The following is a 19,652-nucleotide window of genomic DNA, read 5'->3' as shown; positions in this document are numbered from 1 at the left end:
GAAGGAATGTGAAGCTAACAAAGCCCTGCAAACTAAATTACTTCTTCCTTTCCTCCCTCCCTAATGGTCTCCCTATCCCATGAATCGAAGCTTCTTGCTCATTGGGATTTGTGAATACATCAAAGTGTCCCCTTCTCTTCTCTAATTTTTCACAAGCCCTGGCTTCCAGCTGCCCAGCCTGCTGGCCAGTTCTGGACATACTTATCTTTGTGTGCCTTTCCTTGACACCTGCACTTCTGGAAGCCCCTCCTCCATTTTGCCATCTCCACCACTCAAATCCTGCCAGTGTCTGACAAAGTCCTTTGCACATGTTACCTGTTCAGTACAGGTTTGATGAGGAGAATTCTGAAGGAAAGTAGCTATACTAGAGCTGAAGCCATTGTGAAAGAGGAATTTTCATGGACCCTAGTTTAAGGCTCAGTGTTGACTATTAGAAGGAAACAAGTGGCATTGTGCCTATTTGGCCACTCTGTGTGTGTGTGTGTGTGTGTGTGTGTGTGTGTGTAAACACATGCATTCCAAAGGAACTCTTCCCCTAAAGGAAATAGGAAATAACACCTATCGTCTTCACTGCCAACAGCCAACCTTTTTCCTCCTACCCAACTTTGTATTGTTTGTGCTATATTAATTACAACCATGATAGTTGTGTTAAGATAAATATAGTGAAATTTTAGGAACTTCAAAAAGACTCGCCAGCCCAAAGACTCTGCCAAGTGCGTTGTTCTGCTCTTGAGAAAGCTGCCTTGAGGCAGAAGGGAGCTTTTGAGAAAACAATTCCAGAAAAAAAGTCTTCCTGTTGTTTTTTTTTAAAGAGCACTCCTCACCCCCTCCCTGCATTGTCTGTGGTATTTCTTAGGTCAAGGTTATTATTTTATTTTTATTATTAGGTAGTATGCAGCTGATGAAGTAAGGCAATGTTTATTTATTGTTTCTTGGTCCCTGAGTTGGAACATAAGATCACTACCAAAGAAACTCCCTCTGTGACTCATCCCAAGAACATCTTGCATTGCAGCCAGCACAAATATGATTAAAAGAACTTTCTGAAGGGTCTCAGATATATTGCCGCAAAGGAGCACATCTGCCAAGCTGGCCATCTCTTGGACATCCTGCTTTTGAAAGATAGTCATCTCTGACCTCCTTGTGTGCCTTGTGCTTTAGGAGATCTCCTGTCATACTCCTCATGAGATCATTCTGCTGTGGTGTGGACATTGTTATTATAACATGGTGTCTTCTTCATATGGTTCATAGAATAGGCCACCTACTGGGGAAACACCTGGTCCTGGTGTCTTAAATTAGTAGCACTTAGGAGTTTGCATAATAATCATCAGAACTTTTCAGGGCATGCTGCTGTAGCAGACATGTGGGTACCCTTCCCCTCAGACTCATCTCTGCACATCAAAGGCTGCGTATTGCAAACACTCTCTTACTGCAACTCTCCTTGAGGATTTGGTTTGGGATTTTTGTCTCTGGAGTACACTAGGCCTGGACTAGCTAGAAGTTCCTAGGAATGAACATATCCTCCAAGAGCAACCTTTGACCAGAGATGGATGACAGTGGGTCATCCAACTTCCTAGCCTCTCAGTTGTCATAACTCTGAGGAATATGTCCCATACTGTCTGCCAGTAGAACTAAACTCTAGTTGCCACAGTAATAATTTGCTTAATATATTGACTTCCTTCCTTCCTTTCCTGTCTTACTGTTTCATAGGGTTTCCACCATACAGTCTTCCAACCATAGGGTCTAGCTTAGATATCTAGTCAGTTGCGTTCATGCACAATCAATAGAATCACTCTTTGCCTTCCTCACCATGGTCCTTATCACAGCCCTCACCATTGGCAATGGTCATTGACTTTCCATTGGGGCTTGTGGTAGCCCTCATATTAGCAATGCTGTAATTAGAGGTGAAGCCCTTTAAGAGCCCATAACTTCTACATGGAAGCTTGGTAATGCCGAAGCCAGAGTTTCAGGCAGTAGCTAGTTTAGTTAATAGGGTCCTGTGATGTGATGTGAAGATAACCCTGGATCCTGCTAAAATCTCTGCACTGGGAAGGAAACTCATTAGAGTGAGCAATAAGTGTTTGCTGATTGATACCAATACAGGAGTGAATAACTGAACCACATTCATGTCCTTTACTAGTGCTTAAGAGTTAAGGCCATGTCCCACTCAGTGTTTTTTGTTTTTAATGGAGCCAGCAAATGTGGTCATAATTGTAAGCCTGTCTTTATGGAGAGACATCAAGATGGTTAGGAAGGTTATTCCCCATGATTGGTGTTGAAATTCCTCAATTAGAGTTTCATTTCTTGGTGCATAGCTTTATCCCTCCTGGATTGCATTTATTATGCCAATAAAGGAAGCATAATGCTTGAGATTTATCAGTCATACACCTCATTGAGAAAGTCATGTGTCTCACTGAGGAGGAGTCTCTCCCATTCTTTCTGGAAGGTACACTTTTGATGGAGGGAGCCCAATTCTGACTGGCAGAGGAAGGACTAGAGACAGACAAATGTGGAGATCAGATCCCAAAAGAAGATGAACTTATATAGTTTTCTTTTCCCTAGAAGTGACAGCATAGCCAAGTCACAGATGAATGTGTTTAGCAATTTTTTTTCAAAGCATGGAAGAAGTTGTACCAAAACCTGGAACAGCTTCCTTACGCACCTGTAGTACTTGCATTTGTGAACAATGTTGTTTTTCAACATGCCCTCAATATGCTGAGATGCTCCAGGCCTACTTTTTCCTCCACACACCACGCAACAACCAAGCTGTTGTTGTATCTTCACAGACATCCCTAGTGGCCAACTTAAGAGCTCTCACTCCAGGATGCCTTTGAGCCATCTCCCTCATTTGGATCTATACACACTTTTTAAATCTTCTCTCCTTATGTCTTTTTATGGCAGAAAATCACTTTGTCTTTCCTCTTCTTCTTCTTGCCCTCTTCTTGTCCTCCTCTAGTCCTCACTTGTTTTGTGAGGAAATGACTCTGATCACCACTATAGTAGGGGAGGAGAATGACATATATTCTTGTTCAGAGGAGAAGGAAAACAGAAGGATCTGAAATGAAATCACGTGCAGCCAAAGAGCAATAATTTCAGGACCCTTGAAAGTGCTTGAGTCTATATGCCAGGTACATAAGGCTCTCGTTCTCTTCTCTCTCTAACATCCAGTAATAGGGGAAATTTTTGTATTTCACTATCTTCCTACCATCTTTAGTTTCTAATATTATGAATGCCTTGCCTTTCATTAAACATGTTTCAGCTCTGTTGGAGTTGTGCATTTGAAAGACTGGAAACCCCACCATCATGTGTAACACTGAGTCTATGGTGTATGTCTCTCCATTTCCTAGCAATTCATTTTCAAATGAACCTATGAACACATATTTACAAATGTGCAAACCTATTCAGATGCGAACGGAGTGTTTCTGATGTTCCTGAGGATGCTAGGAGCACATATGGACTATGACTCTGATGAGGAAGGTGATGTTAATGATAAAGTGACAAAGAATGACAATGAGAATTGTGAGGCTGAAGACAGTGGTCATGGCAGTGACAATGATTAACAGTGATGTTGGAGCCAGTCATGAGGAGGAGAAGCACAATGACCATAGGTTTGGTTTGCTGGGTACTTTCCCTATGCCAGGTGCTATGCCAAGTACCTTACTTCAATTAGCTCCTTAGCCTGTCATTATAATCTTCTGTGATGTGGCTTCCTTTTTTAATACTCACCTTATACAGAGGGAAACTGAGGATCGCACAGCCGGCAAAGTTAGGCAGAGCTCAAGTTTGAATGGAGGCCTGTGTGGGCTCAAAACTTTCATTCCTAAGCATTGCCACAAAGGGTCCAGCACCCAGTGTGAGCTGGTACTGTGTCTGTGCCAGTGCTTAGTGAACATGCCAAGTGTTTCTCACAAGCATTAGGAGAAGGGGGAAATCTCAACTTCAGTCTTCTTTAGAATTCTGTACCCCTTTCTTCCAGTGAACCCCTCAGAGGGCCTATTTCTGAAAAATGTCCTACTAATGACACAGGATTATAAAGAGTCTTTTTTTCCAGAACCAAAATGTAACCTTTGTATCTGAATCTAATTAGAAATATTTTCTCTCCCAGAGGCAAGTTTTTCCTCCCCTTGCTTACAGATTTAAGAGGTTTGTTGGTTGCCAGAGAAAAAGTTCCCCAAATGGTAACTCTCCAAAATGATAGATCCTGACCTGGGGACCTTCCACCTCACCCGTGCTTCTTGATGAATGGCCCCTCTGGCTCTGGCTTCTGAGGCCATTTGAGGGCTGAATGTCTGGAAGAAAATTGTAGGGTCTCAGGTGACTTCAAGGACCAGCTTGGTGATTTGCACAGTCTACTGTCCAGGTTGAGGGAAGCATCCTCCTGCCAGCAGTAGCAGTAGCAGAAGCATCCTCCTGCCAGTCTCTTGCTTGTCTCCTGTGGCACTGTGGTATGCCTCTTGCCTTCCATCGCAGCATAAGAATGAGAAAAGCACTTCTTTCCTCTTTATGTCAGCAGCAGCCCTCCATGGAAAATGAACACTTCTTGTTTTGTACCTTCCAGAGGTCCAGGGAGTGATTTTCTTCCTGTGGAGTCTTACTCTTTAACCTCTGCATCAAATATGGGCCTTGAGGGAGCTCTAATAAAAGCAGATGACCCTGGAAGAATATGGATCTGATTAATACCCTGGGAACTGAGCCCAGGGAGAAGGCAATCTGCTTTCTTCAGAGAAGTGAGGCCAGGTGGGAGAATAGGAAACTCATGGCTGGTACACAGTAGGTACCTAGATGGTTTCCAAAAGAATGAACAAATGAATGGCTATGAATGGCTATGGTTTTCCTGTTCCTGCCTTACACTCAGGTCTGTGTGACCCCAGTAGCCATCACAGGTCCTTTGGAAGCAAGCTAAAGATAGTCTGGAGAGGAAATAAGACCACAAACACAGAGACAGCTGACAGAGAAAGGAATCTCAGTGCCTCCCTCAGCCTGTCTCCCACATTTCTCTTGAGCTCTAATAAAACCCAGCAAAATCTAAGGAAATCCAACTGGTGATTCTTTGGCTTTCTCCCTCTTTCTGCCTTCACACTCATGCCCACCCTTCAGAAACCACAGAAATTCTTCCTCTGACATCTCTGAGAATGCTGGATCTGACTTCTTCCCTTATCAGGGAAGCACCACTTGCTCCTGGAAAGAGATGCTGAGTTTTCACTCAGGACAAGTGCAATGGCCATGTTATGGAAGAAGAGCATAGGCCTAGAGGTTTAAGATAGCTTTTATCCAATCGTGGAAAGTTCATGGGTGACTTAAATCTCTGACATCTACTCCAGTACTTTGTCTAGTAGGGTATTAGACAAGTCTGATTAAAGAGTATTTATCAAGATCCTCACTCATAAAAACCTTTGACATTTTGGTGTTTGAACTAAACTATCTCATACACTTTGTTATTAGAGGGTGGTTACAACAGAGATGCTCGAATTCCAGTGTGGCTCTGGCCAGTAGATTGGGCTCAAGGGCTCCTCAACAGCCTTTGACATTTGAAACGAAGGTGATGGATCAAGTCATCAGCTTTGGGGAAAGGATCACAGATCTGCAATTCAGCATTCACTATGCTGGAGGAACTTGCATAAGTCACTTGATCTCTATGCCTCAGCTTCTTACTCTGCAAAACAAGAAATGTAGACTGAGCCAGTGACTCTAATAGTTGAGCAGGGACACCCTGGAATTCTTACTGAACTATGAGAGCTTCTTCTCTTCTGCTGAGTGCTAACCTTTTTATTCTTGAACTTCTATCAGAAACAAATACAACACCCTTCAACATACACACACAAATATTATTGTATTATTTGTTTCCTTAATATTGATATCTTTCCAGGCACTGGTAGCTCACCCCTGTAATCCTAGCCTCTCAAGAGGCTGAGATCTGAGGGTCACAGTTCAAAGCCAGGCTGGGCAGGAGAGTCTGTGAGACTCTGATATCCAATTAATTAACAAAAAAAAGTGAAAGTGAGTCTGTGGCTCAGTGGTAGGGTGCTGGCCTTGAGCAAAAAGCTCAGTAACATTGCCCAGACCCTGAATTTAAGCTCCAGGACTAGCACACACAAAAAGGAGTTATTCCTTACATATAACATAAAAATAGAAAAATGATCATTTAAAATGATGAGATGATAAAATAAACATAAACATTTTTCCATATATATTTTGATTGTAAAAATACTGTACAGAGGGGTCACAATTACATGAATAGGGTAATGAATATATTTCCTATCAAGCATTGTTACCTCCTCCTTTGTTTTTCCCCTACCATCCCTTCCCTCCCCACCTCCCCAACTCCTCCCTCCCCCCATATAAATAATTTTTATGGCACCTTAAGGTATAGACTTTCCTCAGGAAGATCTTAAAGTCCTTGGTGTCAATGGCTAGTTGAAGTTACTGCACCTCTCTTCATCCTTGCTTCACCAATATCAGATCAGGCCTAATACTGCACTCTGTTCTTTCCACTAGGACTTTCCCATAGCCACTTCCCATCCTCACAAATAATGGTCTCTGTTAATCTCCCTGTGACGACTACAGTTTTAATAGATAAAGTAGTGTATGGGGGACCTTGTTTCCAATGTTAATGTGAAAAGTCATATTCTTTTGGGAGAATGAGTAGATATCTGCATGTAAAAGGCAACCAACCATAAGGCCAGTGACTATTTTGTGTATTCTTCATATTTTAACCAATTTGGGAATACATTCATGTGGTAATTATGTTCACAGCACTGTTGAAAAAAAGGCCCTGTGCTGATGTTTAAAGCTCAGAAAATTTAATCACTGGCGCAAGTAATTGACAATTATTGCATCCTATGGGGAGAGAAAACCATTTTTTACCCAGTTGGAATTACTTCTTAGACACTGAGTGTATCCTAGATCCTGGATGGTGAAACCATATGTACATTGTATTAAAGGACAAAAAATTATGCTTCTCTTGTTTGGCTCACAGCAAGTATCTAGTGAATTTTATACAGAATTAGGTCATTCATTGAGGATATAATACTGGATAAAACATAGCCTAGAATAGTGTGGATGGCAAGGGACAGAATTCTTAGCAGAGGTTTTTAGCAAGTCTTGCAAGAAGGGACAATGACTACCTCTCATGGTGTGGGGATCCACGCATGGGCCACACACCAATGCTATAGAGAATGACAAACCACAATAGCATGGTGGTCCTGTGTGATTTTTTTTTTTTTTTTGTTAGATGTGGGGCTTGAACTCTAGGCCTGGGTGCTGTCCCTTAGCTCTTCAGCTCAAGGTGAGCGCTCTACCATTTGAGCCACAGAACCACTTCTGGTTTTCTGATGGTTTATTGGTGATAAGAGTCTCATGGATTTCCCTGCCTGGGCTGGTTTTGAACTGAGTTCCTCAGATCTCAACCTCCTGTGTAGCTAGGATTATAGGCGTGAGCCACCGAGTATTATCACTAGATGATAATGTCACAGTCATGTTGCTTTGTGAATGCATGCTCTGTGGTATTCACACAATGATGAAATAGGTCAATACTGGGTCTCAGAATGTGTCATGGCAGCCAGGCACAGGAGGGGGGAAGGGCGGAGTATTCACACCTGTAATCCTAGCTACTCAGGAGGCTGAGATCTGAGGATCACGGTTCAAAGCCAGCCTAGGCAGGAAAGTCTGTGCAACTCTTTTTTCTTTTTTTGTGAAAATACCATACAGGGGGGTTACAATTACACGGGCAAGGTAATGAGTACATTTCTTATCAAGCACTGTTGCCTCCTCCTTTGTTTCCCCTTCCAATTCCTTCCAATCCGTCCCCCCACGCCCCGCATTGTTGCAATGGGTCCACCTGTATCCTTTTCCCTTCCCCTCCACAAATTATACCAACATCAAACACAGTGAAAACAAGGGTTATACCGTGAGACTCTTATCTGCAATAAACTACCAGAAAACCAGAAGTGGTGCTGTGGCTCAAGAGGTAGAGTGTTCTACTTGAGCTGAAGAGCTGAGGGACAGCGCCCAGGCCCAGACTTCAAGACCCACGACCGACAAAAAAAAAAAATGTTTCATGGCAAATTATTTAAGAAATTACTATTTTAAGGGAAGAAACCAAAATCAAGAAGAGTAAAGGAAGGGTAGGGGAAGGATGGATGAAAATGTTGAAAGAGGTGACATGGATCAAGATGTGTTGTATTCATAATCTGCTTTGTATGACTATTTAAAGATAATAATGAGGGCTGGGAAGGTGGCTCTGTGGTAGAGTGCATGCCTTGCATGTATGAGGCCCTGGGTTCGATTCCTCAGCATCACATATGCAGGAAAAAGCCAGAAGTGGTGTTGCGGCTCAAATGTAGAGCGCTAGCCTTGAGCTGAAGAGCTGAGGGACAGCGCCCAGGCCCAGAGTTCAGGCACCACAACTGACCAAAAAAAAAAAAGATAAAGAGAATAATGAAAAACTAAATTACACAAACCAAAATGTAGAAGATCAAAGTGGGTCACATTTGGGGCCCTGACTCCTCCAAACACCTCAAGTTTTAGAGGCTTATGGAAGATGTGAAGCTTAATCTAGATCAGGAGGTGTGCCTTCCTTCCATGTGACCTCACTCTAATAATCCCAAGAGCTCCACAGGGCCTTCGAGAACCAATAGCCGCTCAGATTGAGTTGCTATGAGCCCTCCCCACGTAATCACTTTAAACTTTTGCTACTTCAGACCAGGGGCCTTGTGGCCATCTTATAACCTAGAAGTAGGTTGAGAAGATGCTCCACCAGCCCTCCAGACACACAGTCAAAGCCACATGAGGCTGCATTCCTTAAGGACAAGAATTCCAGTGAGGAGGACAGGGGAGGGCCTGGGGAGGAAAGGATTATGCTAAGGCTCGAGTGAGGTAATGCATAGGAAGTTCTCAGCACCTCTGCTCAGTACATGTTAATACTTGCCTTCTGTGAGAGGAACAGAGGCCTTCAGGAGACAGTCTGCCCCAGCAAAGTACCCCCCACCTCTATGTAGGAGGATTCTAGAGCAGTTAGTAGGCTTACATCTGGACCAGGCAGGAAGAGAGAGGCTTCCAGAAGGAAAGAGAGCAGTCATCATGGAAAAGCAATCTAGGAATAATCCTAGCCTCACAGGAAACCCAAAGGTGGCACACACATACACATGCATATATACACACACACCCACTCACACACACACACACACACACACACACACACATATACATATGTGTGTGTGTGTGTGTGTGCAAGAGCACTTATGCCAGTATTGGGGCTTAAACTCAGGGTCAAGGAATTTTTAGTGTTTTTTTTTTTTTTTGTTTAGATATTTTTCAGTCATGGGGCTTGAACTCTGGACGCTGTCCCTCAACTCTTCAGCTTAAAGCAAGTGCTCTACCACTTGAGCCACATTGCCACTTCTGGTTTTCTGGTGGGTTTATTGGAGATAAGAGTCATGGACTTTCCTGCCCGGGCTGGCTTTGGACTGCCATCCTCAGATCTCAGCCTCCTGGGTAGCTAGGATTACAAGCGTGACACACCGACACTCGGCTTTTAGGTTTTTCATTCTATGCTGGCACTCTATCACTTGAACCAGATTCACTTCCAGCTTTTTATTCTGGTTAATTGGAGATCAGAGTCCATGGAGTTTTCTGCCAGGCTGGCTTCAAACTACGATCTTCAGATCTCAGCTCTTTGAGTAGCCAGGATTGCAGACATGAGCCACTGTTGCCTGGCTTGGAAATGTGTCTTAACTTCTACTGAGTTGCCTTTCACCATCAGCATTTGTCTTGCATGGATGGCCGGCCACAGGTGACCTCGCTGGCCATTGCTGTTCTTGTCCTCATCATTTCCACCCCACCTTCCCTTCAGCTTTTTTAAAATCCCTCCCTGAGGGTTCTGGCTACTGGGAGGGACAGGTTAGACTCTTTGGGGGGAAGAGGTTCACTTGCGAACCTCTTTAAGAACTGTGTGTCACAATGAACATTGGGGCGGGAGGAGAGGGAGAGGTAAGTGGGAGAGAAAGAAGGATGGAGTAACAATGATCAAAAGCACATTTGCTGGACTGGGAAGGTGGCTCAGTGGTAGAGTGCTCACCTTGCATGCACGAGGCCCTGGGTTTGATTCTTCAGCACCACATAAGCAGAAAACGCCAGAAGTGGTGCTGTGGCTCAGTTGGTACAGTGCTAGCCTTGAGCTGAAGAGCTAAGGTACAGTGCCCAGGCCCAGAATTCAGGCCCCATGAGCAACCAAAACAAAAACAAAGAAAACACAAATGTACTTATTGCCTTACTTATGGAGCTGTAACCTCTCAGCCCATCACCTTCTCAATAAAAAATAAAATAAAAAAAAATAACTTTGTGTCAGTACCACAAAGAATTGCCCTGCTGTTTTTTTCCACTTCTTCTGACATGCCCCCTTGTACTGACAAATGTGATCAAAGACGTGTGCACCTTCACTAGATTTTAACCTCCATGAAAGCAGGGACCTTTGTCTCCCTCACCGTTTCAACTCTGGACCTCAGCAAAGTGCTAGCATGCAGTGAGCATTTAGCAAATGAAGTACACATGCTGGCACACATGTCCAAATGAGTGATGTGTTGGAAGGGTGATGTTTTCTGGGCAGAATCAAGAAGCACTGATCTTGGGCTGAGCAAATCACTCAGCATCACGATAAGCATGATATCTGTTCTCTGTTTTGTTTTCTTTTAAAAATTATAGGCAATGATTATACCCTATCCTCCCTCCCCCCAAAAAAAGAAGTACCCTTGACCTGGGGCAAGCCCCTTCAGGCTTTTGGGAAGAAAATTGCTTCCCGACTCTGCTCAAAGGGGATGACTGTGTTGCATGCTGGGTCACCTTGTGGTTTCCAGAGGCCATGGTGCCCATAAGAAGACAGGCTCTGGAGGCATTCCAGTGCCCCCTGCCAACGTCGTGACCCACCAGTTGCTCTCCACAAAGGTGTTTGCACAGTATCCTTCCCCTGCTCACGCCTGCCTCAGAGAAACTCCCCTTGTTCTGTGCATTTGACATACGTTGATTGCCTGGCGATATGATGGAGTTGTTCATTTGTTAAAGCTGCCTTTCTGTAGCAAGATAATTATTTATTTATTTCTAGCCCTCTGGGGTGCTGAGCCACCTGTCTTTCTGGTGTGAGAGGCTGTGTTGACGATGTGCAGGGGAGGAAAGGAGGACAAGATGACCACAGGACTCAAGTCTACACAAGCAATACAGGGAGGTCAAGAATCTGAGTTGCCCCAGGCTTGCCTAGGGAAACGGAGGATTATTGAATTATTATTGAGCCCAACCAGACTCCAGGGCTGCACAGATCCCTGAGTTAGACATGGTGCCTGCCTTCTCCATGGCAACAAGGCTAAATATGGACGCGTTTCCATGGAGAGCCATATCACAGCTGCAGCCTTGCTTCCTCCAGGAAGCACACTTGCTGGGTAACCTTGGCCTCACCAGGAGGTGGCTCTGGGTCTTGGGGAAGTGCCTCAGATATTGTGAAAATGCCTCACACTTTGGAGAAGTTTTGGTTTCTAGTAACCATTCCATTTCTCCAGTCTTAGACTCATCCACACCCCCTCCTCTAGGCAGTTGATGTTGGGCTAGGCCACAGGTCAGACAGATGTGATGATTGGGAAAGTGACACTGGAGCCAGCCATCATTTCTTGCAAGTCATCCCACCTTCACCATGCGCTGAGTGGCTTTTCAGGAGGAAGGAAGCTGTCACTCGTCAGAGGGAGCTAGTGTGTTAATGTACCATTGCTCCACTCGGCAAAGTCCTTTGTGAGAATTACTGCTCCAAAGACTTTTTGAAATGCTTCCTGAGCATTTCCATAATTTAAAAATAATTCCATAATTATGGCTACAAAGAGATATGTGATGTCCCATTCCATATTCATAGAATATTTAAATGTGACAAGGTTTCATTTTTCCTTAAGGGAAAAATAAGTCTTTGCTGCTTATTAGAATGTGAGTGAATGAAATCTTTGCATATCTTAAGAGTCTGACATAACAATGGGCATGGAAATTTGTTTTTGTTGAGGGCTAAACATGTAAGCTGAGTATTAGACAAAACCCATTTGGGGCTGGGAAGGTGGCTCAATGGTAGAGTGCTTGCCTTGCATGCATGAGGCCCTGGGTTCCATTCCTCAGCACCACATAAGCAGAAAAGGCTGGAAGTGGTGCTGTGGCTCAAGTGGTAGAGCGCTAGCCTTGAGCTGAAGAGCTGAGGGACAGCACCCAGGCCCAGAGTTCAGGCCCCATGACTGGCAAAAAAAAATAAATAAAACAAAAAACATCCCATTTAACAGTGCTTAGCTATTTGGAGACTTCATCTTCTGGGTTTTTATTAAACCAGGTCTCTCTAAGCACAGCAGAGTATATGGATTGTGTTCGTTTATATTCGGCAATCTCTAGAATGCTTATGCCTACCTAGCGAGCTGGAATGTGCTCCCGGGTTAACTAAGCTATGGAAAGTCTTCGAGGGGGGAGCGCTCTGGTGGTAATTGCCGTGTCTTCAGGAAGATTCATGTTGTATGTACTGTGTTGCAGGCCAAGAGTCATCAGAGCTGAGTGATGGATGACCTGCAGTCTCAGAACCTCTCCATGGACATGACCGACTCCCCTCCAACCTTGGCCAATAACAGACTGGAGAATGGCATGGCCCAGCTGATCACCACAGAGGCCTGGAACATCAACTCTACTGATCTGGTAAAGAAGGCCTTGGTGACTGTGCCAGCCCCATCCATCCTCAACCCCCCTGCTGAGTCCCAGAGCGGCATGGCTCTGAAGGTGGCAGCCACTGTGCTGCAGCCCCTGTGCCTCGGGGAGAGCCCAGTGGTGATGCCCATTCACATGCAGGTAGAGGGCGGCTCGGCACCAGAGCTCAACCCTAATGCCAACGCCACCTACGTCATGACCACACAGGGCCCCGTGCAGCTGCCTGTGGTGTTGGAGCAGCACGTTTTCCAGCACCTCAACTCCCCTCTGGTCCTGCCACAGGAGGCCCCGTGCTCCTCCAGTGCTATCCATAACAACCTCTTCCAGGGGGCTGAGGACCCCGAGGCCCAGCCCCAGCTTCTGGACCTGAGGATCCCCAGCCAGCCACAGGAGCCTACACTGCCATTTGAAACTGTGCTCCAGAATTTATTCCCTTCCCAGGGCTCTCTTGGCCCCCCACCCTGCCAGCCTCCTCCTGGCTATGCCCCAGTGCCCCCACAACCATTCAGCTCCCCCTTGTCTCCCTTGGTCCCACCAGCTACCCTCTTGGTGCCCTACCCTGTGATTGTGCCATTGCCAGTGCCCGTCCCTATTCCCATCCCCATCCCAGTACCCCAGAATTCAGAAGCCAAGTTCAGCTCCAGTTTCCCCAAGCCTCCATCTTCCTTCAGCCTGCCTTCATTTAAAGGCACTCAGACCTCTCTGGAAAAGGATGAACTGAAGCCCCTAGACATCCTCCAGCCAAAGGAGTACTACCAGCTCAGCCGCCACACCGTCATCAAGATGGGAAGTGAGAACGAAGCTCTGGATCTTTCCATGAAGTCAGTGCCCTGGCTCAAGACTGGTGAAGCCAGTCCCCCAATCTTCCAAGAGGATACAGCCCTAGACCTGTCACTGGCAGCCCACCGGAAGTCTGAGCCTCCCCCTGAGACATTGTATAACAGCAGTGGGCCCACAAACCCAGGTCACCCTGTGATGGAGAAACTTCCCAGTGGCATGGAAATGCCCTTTGCCCCTGCCATGCCCCCTGAGGCTTCAGCCATGATGGATAGCCACAGCAGCAAAAGCAATGCTGTGGAGATGGTCAGCCAGCCCAGCTACCCCAGCAGTGATGTCAAAGCTGAAAATAACACTGAGGTTGTAAGCGAATCCCAGGCAGCCAAGGTCATTGTCTCGGTTGAAGACACCATGCCTACCATCTTCTGTGGCAAGATCAAAGGCCTCTCAGGGGTGTCTACCAAAAACTTCTCCTTCAAAAGAGAAGACTCTGTGCTTCAGGGCTATGACATCAACACACAAGGAGAAGAATCCCTAGGTAACATGGAGTCCCATAGGAAACCCATCAAAAACCGGGGCATAAAGTTAAAGAAAGTGAACTCCCAGGAAATACATATGCTCCCAATTAAAAAACAACGGCTGGCCACCTTTTTTCCAAGAAAATGAATAATGGTTTTGAAAATTTTTTTATGATGATCACATGGGAAAAGGTGCATTGGTTTTTTTTTTTAAAGGCATTTAGAACAAAGTATCTTTGTTAATTATTTGGGGGAGTAGGTGGGAAGCAGAAAGGTGAATTGGCTCTAGAGGCCCTGTAAGCTAGTATCATTTTCTTTTTTTTTTTAATTTTTGACTTTTCACAAATGAGTAAATAAGAGCAACCTATTTTTCAAGCAGATTGCACATTTTTTGCAGCTTTAATGGAATATTGGGTGAATCAGAGGGGGTTAAAAAGCTATTTTCCTTGCCACAAAGTGCTTTGATGATGTAATACCTAATAAAGGGTAGGATGAATATTTCACAATAAATGTTTGTTTGCACTAATTGGTTGCTGTATTCTGTCATTTAAAAAATTTGCGTGCTGGGTGCTGGTGACTCATGCCTATAATTCTAGCTACTCAGGAGGCTGAGATCTCAGGATCACTGTTCAAAGCCAGCCTGGGCAGGAAAGTCCATGAGACTCTTAACTCCAATTAACCACTAGAAAGCCGGAAGTGGCCTTGTGGCTCAAAGTAGTAGAGTGCTCACCTTGAGCTGAAGAGATGAGGGACAGCACCCGGGCCCAGAGTTCAAGCCCCACAACCGACCAAAAAAAAAAAAAAAAAGTGCGTTCCTTAACTGGCATGATTTTTTACAGAGCCGTAAAGTTATCTATGTTTAAAGACCTAAGCTCTTCAGGCATACTGAGAGTTATTACCTTAGGAAAGGACAATTAAGAATACGTATGGCCTCGGCAGAGTCACCTCACCTCTAGGCCTTGAGGTTTGTTTAATTTGTAAAACTGCAAAGAAAGAAGATATGGAGGTGAGTTCCAGTTCCTAGAGACCCCTTCTGGTTCACACTGCCCTTGAGTGTGTTGAATTCTCAGAATTCTCTATGTCCTGAAGCAAGTCTCTAAAAGCAAAAGTAACTTAGCCAGGTAATTACAGCACTTGGGAGGCTGAGGTAGGAGAATTTTAAGATCAAGGGCAACCTGGACTACCTCGATAATAATGGTTGCAGATCTTCAAGTCAAAAGTATTGTTGAATCCATTCCGAATAAAAAGAAAGCCTGGGTTGCTGGTAGATTTAGATATATCATATGTTTTCTCTGCTTTGGTTGGAGCTGTTTAGGGTGGGAATCAGGGAAGGATGAGAAAGTAGTTCTTTGTGAAGTTAGTCTAGTGGGCTTCTAATGTCCCCCCCAGGGTATATGTGGGGGAAAAGCAATGTTTGCAGACACTTCGGGTTTTCACACTGAGGGAGCTGGCATGTAGAGGGTAGAGATCAGGGGTCCTGCTAATGCCTGAGACAAACCCCCACCACAAAGAATGAACTGTATTGCTGAGGCTGAGAAGCACTGGTTAAGACATTTCTTGATGGACGGAAGCAACGCAGTTGGAAGGAGAGGGCTGTGTGTGTTGTTTTTCCCCTGACAACATAAAGCCACCTACACAAATGAGAAAGTGTGAGCTGGTGTTTAAAATAGACCTGCGAGGTGGCATATCACACTTGTGTCTGAAACTGTGCTGGTGAGAGACTGATTAGTGCATGCCTGCTTTTAAACTTAAAGCTCTTTCTTTCACTTCTTGCAATTAGTATGTATCCAGCTGTTCCTGCGAACATGAACAGGAGGAAAAGCAGTTTCGAGACTGTTCTTTTATTACCAGCTCTCTGTGTAGTGCGTTCCAGTTTTAGCTGGTCCTGTATCATACAACCGGAGTGGAGTTTCTCTCCCCTGCTCTTTTTCTTTTTGCTGTGTTGTTACAATTTCTTTGTCCAAGTATGGTTTTCTTTTTCAAAATAGAACCAAATAGCCATTTCTCGTCTAACTACTCTCTTTCTATAGTATCAGCTGGACTTCATCTTTTCAGTTTCTACATGGTGCAAGTCTTTTCTTTTTTTTTCCATTTTGTTCCCACTGTGGATTTCTGACAGCGTTTCCCGAATATGGCACATGCATTCTATTTTCAAATGAAATACAAATGTGCCTAGGGACTAGTGTGTTCCATTTGCCTGCTGTCTTTTCTCCCCAGAATTGTGGTAGAATTCGCTGCCACACAGCAGTGGACAGCCTTTCTATCCTAGCCAGAAGGGCCCATGTCTTTCACAATGGATTGAAACTACTTCGCTGGATTTGGAGAACAAAGCTTGCAATTTGTCTTTAGAAGCAAAGCTTAAGACTTGAGAGACATACAAGAGGAAAAGAAAGCATGCGTAGCCTGCTTTCTTTTATTACCTTATAAACCTCAAGCCACGAATTTCCCTTTGTTGTACTGGAGATGCCCTTCTGTCTTCAAGTGGCAGCCCTGGTTGAAGGAGAAAGACCGGGCTTCACAGCCGGCATTGGGTATTGAGGCAGTGGGAGTTCCAGATAGCTTCCTGGAACAGGAGGCCTCCTCATCACACCCAGCCACCCCTACATCCGCTCCTTGCCATTCATCACTGATGGGAAGTGGTGGCTGTGGGCACTGGTGGTCCTGCTGAGAGACATACCCATCGAGATAGGTGAAGGCTGCCCACAGTATATATTGTGCTGGGGGCAGGACTATGCCATGGAGGCAACCACTCTGTGCTTGCCACCTTCCCAGCCTTCAGTGGAAACTGGAATCCTATCCACTTGGTTACTTGTGGGCTAGGAGATAAGGAGAAGGCAAAGGTCCCAAAGGGCCCATTGCTGTGACCCGAGTAAGCCTGGGATTCATGATAATTTAGTTGCATTGTCCCTCCCAAGCCAGAGGTTTGCAGTCTTTTGTGGTTCTAGTATGAAGAATATGATCACCAAAGGGCTCAAGAACTGGGTCAGTAGCAAATTGCCAAAGCCCATCATTGTTTGGGTTGATTCAGCCAGCTAGGGTCACTATTACGTCTTCATCCCTCAAAACTGTCTCCAGGTAGGCTACTTTTAGGTTTCAGTCACATAGGCTTTCCATAGGGCCTTTTTTCCTGGCTTAATTTCATTGAAGAGATTGAATAATTTGCTTCAACCCAATCCAAAGATCAGCCTTTTGTTGTTGTTGTTGTTGTTTTTAAAAGGAAGCATGATCAATTCCTAGGAATGTAGATACTTGTTTAGACTTTGCAACATGACTTTAGCTGGCTTTGGTGCTGAACTGGTATAAAGAAAAATTAGACCAAGTTATAATGATTCATATTCCGGGTTAATAATCCTCTGACAAAGCAAAATTTAGTTGACTTAAAGGAGAAAAAAAGAAAAAAAATCAGATAGGATACATTTACTATCTTATCTAAGAAAGAATTTTAAAGTAAGGACAAATATTTGTTAGCATCCAAAGTCAAAACCATGAAACTTTTAGCGTGGAAAAAGTCTGTAATAGTGAAAACGAAGCAAAAAAGAAAGAAGGAAGGGAAAAGGAAGCAAGGAGGAAGGGAAAAGGAAGCAAAGAGGAAGGGAGGGAGAGAGCCAATTACTGAGACTATGCCCACATGCTCATTATCTTCATAAACAGCACAATTAATAAAGCAGAGCAGGAAAGGATTTAGATTCCATTTTACAAGGGAGGAAATTGAGGCTCAGAAGAGTTTTGGCTTTCAGTTCTTAAGCATCAACAAGTCAAAAATATGTACTTTGTGATATTCTTAAATATTGGGTCTGAAACCCAATGAAGCCACAGGAATGTAAGTCATTGAGGGGCAAAACCCAGTATGAGTGAGTGACAATTCAGAAGTATAGATTCTTTCCAAATTATTTGGAAGACCATTCCAGTTAACTGGACTGCCTAGGGCACTTGGCACAATGGTAAAGGGGGTGATTTGGAGCTGAAAGGTGGTGATACCAAGTCTCTTTAAAACCACACTTAAAAGCTGCTAAGCTGAAAACCTTAACAGCAGGGAAAAAAGTGTTAGAGGTCATTCTGGCAGACTTTACTCCTCATTAAATAAAAAGGCAGTTTTCCACAACAGCTCACTTCCACCAGGTCAAATAGCTCACCTCCCACATCAGTGCCACAAAATAGGGTATATTTGAGGCCCCTGGGGTGCCATCTTATTAAATCAATCATTTCTTTTAATTAACATGGGGTGACTTGATACATGTGAGCTCTTGAAAAAATTAGTTTCAAAAGATTGCAAATAATCCACCTGCAAGTGTTGCTAGCCCAGAGGACTTGTGGCAAAGTGAGATTCTAGCTATGCCCTGCTAAGGTTATGAACAAATCTCCATTAAGAGAGGTAAGCTGCTAAGCTGTATTGTATTAACTCAACTTATGGGTTATGTTTCATCCAATTGTACTTTATGGAACTCCCAGATAAAACTGCAGGTTCCTTCTACTGATAAAGCTCGTTATGACCACCTGGAAACAGTCTCTCCACTACTAAATAATGTTTTAAATTTTAAGATGCATTCATCCAGGCAATTAATAAGAAGGAAATGAACTACTATTACATCAATAGTGCCATTCATCAGTCTGAAATGGTATTGGGATTGTGGCTTTCTTTATGGTCACTTTAAATAAAAAACTTGCTTGTTTTCTTCAGTGCAGACATTTTCACTAGGTCTATTTCAGGTGATGATAACAATCACAATGAACAGACCAACGTTTGGGGGAGTAGGAACAATGTTATTTATCTCCTGGTTGCTGAATCTGGGCACTACTGACATTTGATGTTGGATGATTCTCTGTTGTGGGGTGCTGTCTTATTCATTGCCAGTTATTTAGCAGTATCCTTAGCTTCTTCCCATAAGATGACAAAAATGTATCCAGACATTGCCCTTGTCCTTCGGGATGGGAGTGAAGTCACCTCAATCCAGAACCGCTGCCTTAGGATCAGACACCTGGCTTATGGTAGAATAAATCCTGCCCTATAGTAGAAAAAAATCCTTCTTCAATGAATGTGGTAAACCAATCAGAAAGAGGTATTTTCACCTGTGCTTTCTGCCCCATTCATATATTCAGAATTGTTACTACGAGGCTTCACTGATTAGGAAACTAGTATTCGGTGCCAGTGATCCTCAATCATCTTGTCTAAGAAGCTAAAAGATGAGGTCCAGTGAGGATGACCCCACCTCACAGAAAGACCATGCACTCTACCAGCCCTGAAGTGATACCTATTATTTTGCAAACACATTGCAACTGGAAGGACCCATTACTCAGAACTGACTGTTCATCCATCTGATCTCAAGGAAGCATAATCCAGGGATTTGCAAGCATCGTCAGGGAGCATATGCTTTTCCCTCATGTTTTACTTAAGTCCATGATCCTGATGTTCTGTCTTTCATGGAAACAAAAGCTAACATTCCTCTTTGAGACGTTCTCAATTGAAGCACCAGATCTTTCTGCAGCTTCCTTCTTGTAAACTTAGAAGTCCCAGCTCTTCTCACCCTTTTGGGATTTCTACTTTCTTATCCTTTTGTATTTTTATCTTGGTTACTCTTTCCTCAGTTTAGTCATGTACTTTTTAAGAGTCAAGAACTCCAGGTAGGTGAAAGAAAATGTTCTTAAGCTAATTATGAC

At 44.1% G+C, this 19,652-nt stretch overlaps 1 protein-coding gene across 3 annotated transcripts in view; it reads left to right on the top strand.

The window, feature by feature from the left end:
- The window catches only part of Rai2 (retinoic acid induced 2), a 62,811-nt gene extending 48,288 nt beyond the window's left edge, over positions 1 to 14,523 (top strand). For all 3 annotated transcript variants that reach the window (XM_042680490.1, XM_042680491.1, XM_042680489.1), the window contains exon 2: positions 12,535 to 14,523. In XM_042680490.1, the coding sequence (XP_042536424.1) occupies positions 12,559 to 14,145 (1,587 nt within the window). In that variant the 5' untranslated portion in view covers positions 12,535 to 12,558 and the 3' untranslated portion in view covers positions 14,146 to 14,523. The remainder of the gene's footprint in view (positions 1 to 12,534) is intronic.
- Positions 14,524 to 19,652: the final 5,129 nt, after the last annotated feature.

Source organism: Dipodomys spectabilis, unplaced genomic scaffold (assembly GCF_019054845.1).
Source record: "Dipodomys spectabilis isolate Male_0828 unplaced genomic scaffold, ASM1905484v1 ptg000061l, whole genome shotgun sequence".
In the NCBI taxonomy this organism is placed as follows: Eukaryota; Metazoa; Chordata; class Mammalia; order Rodentia; family Heteromyidae; genus Dipodomys; species Dipodomys spectabilis.
Note: the sequence above shows the minus strand (reverse complement) of the source record. Positions and strands in the feature narration are given on the sequence as shown.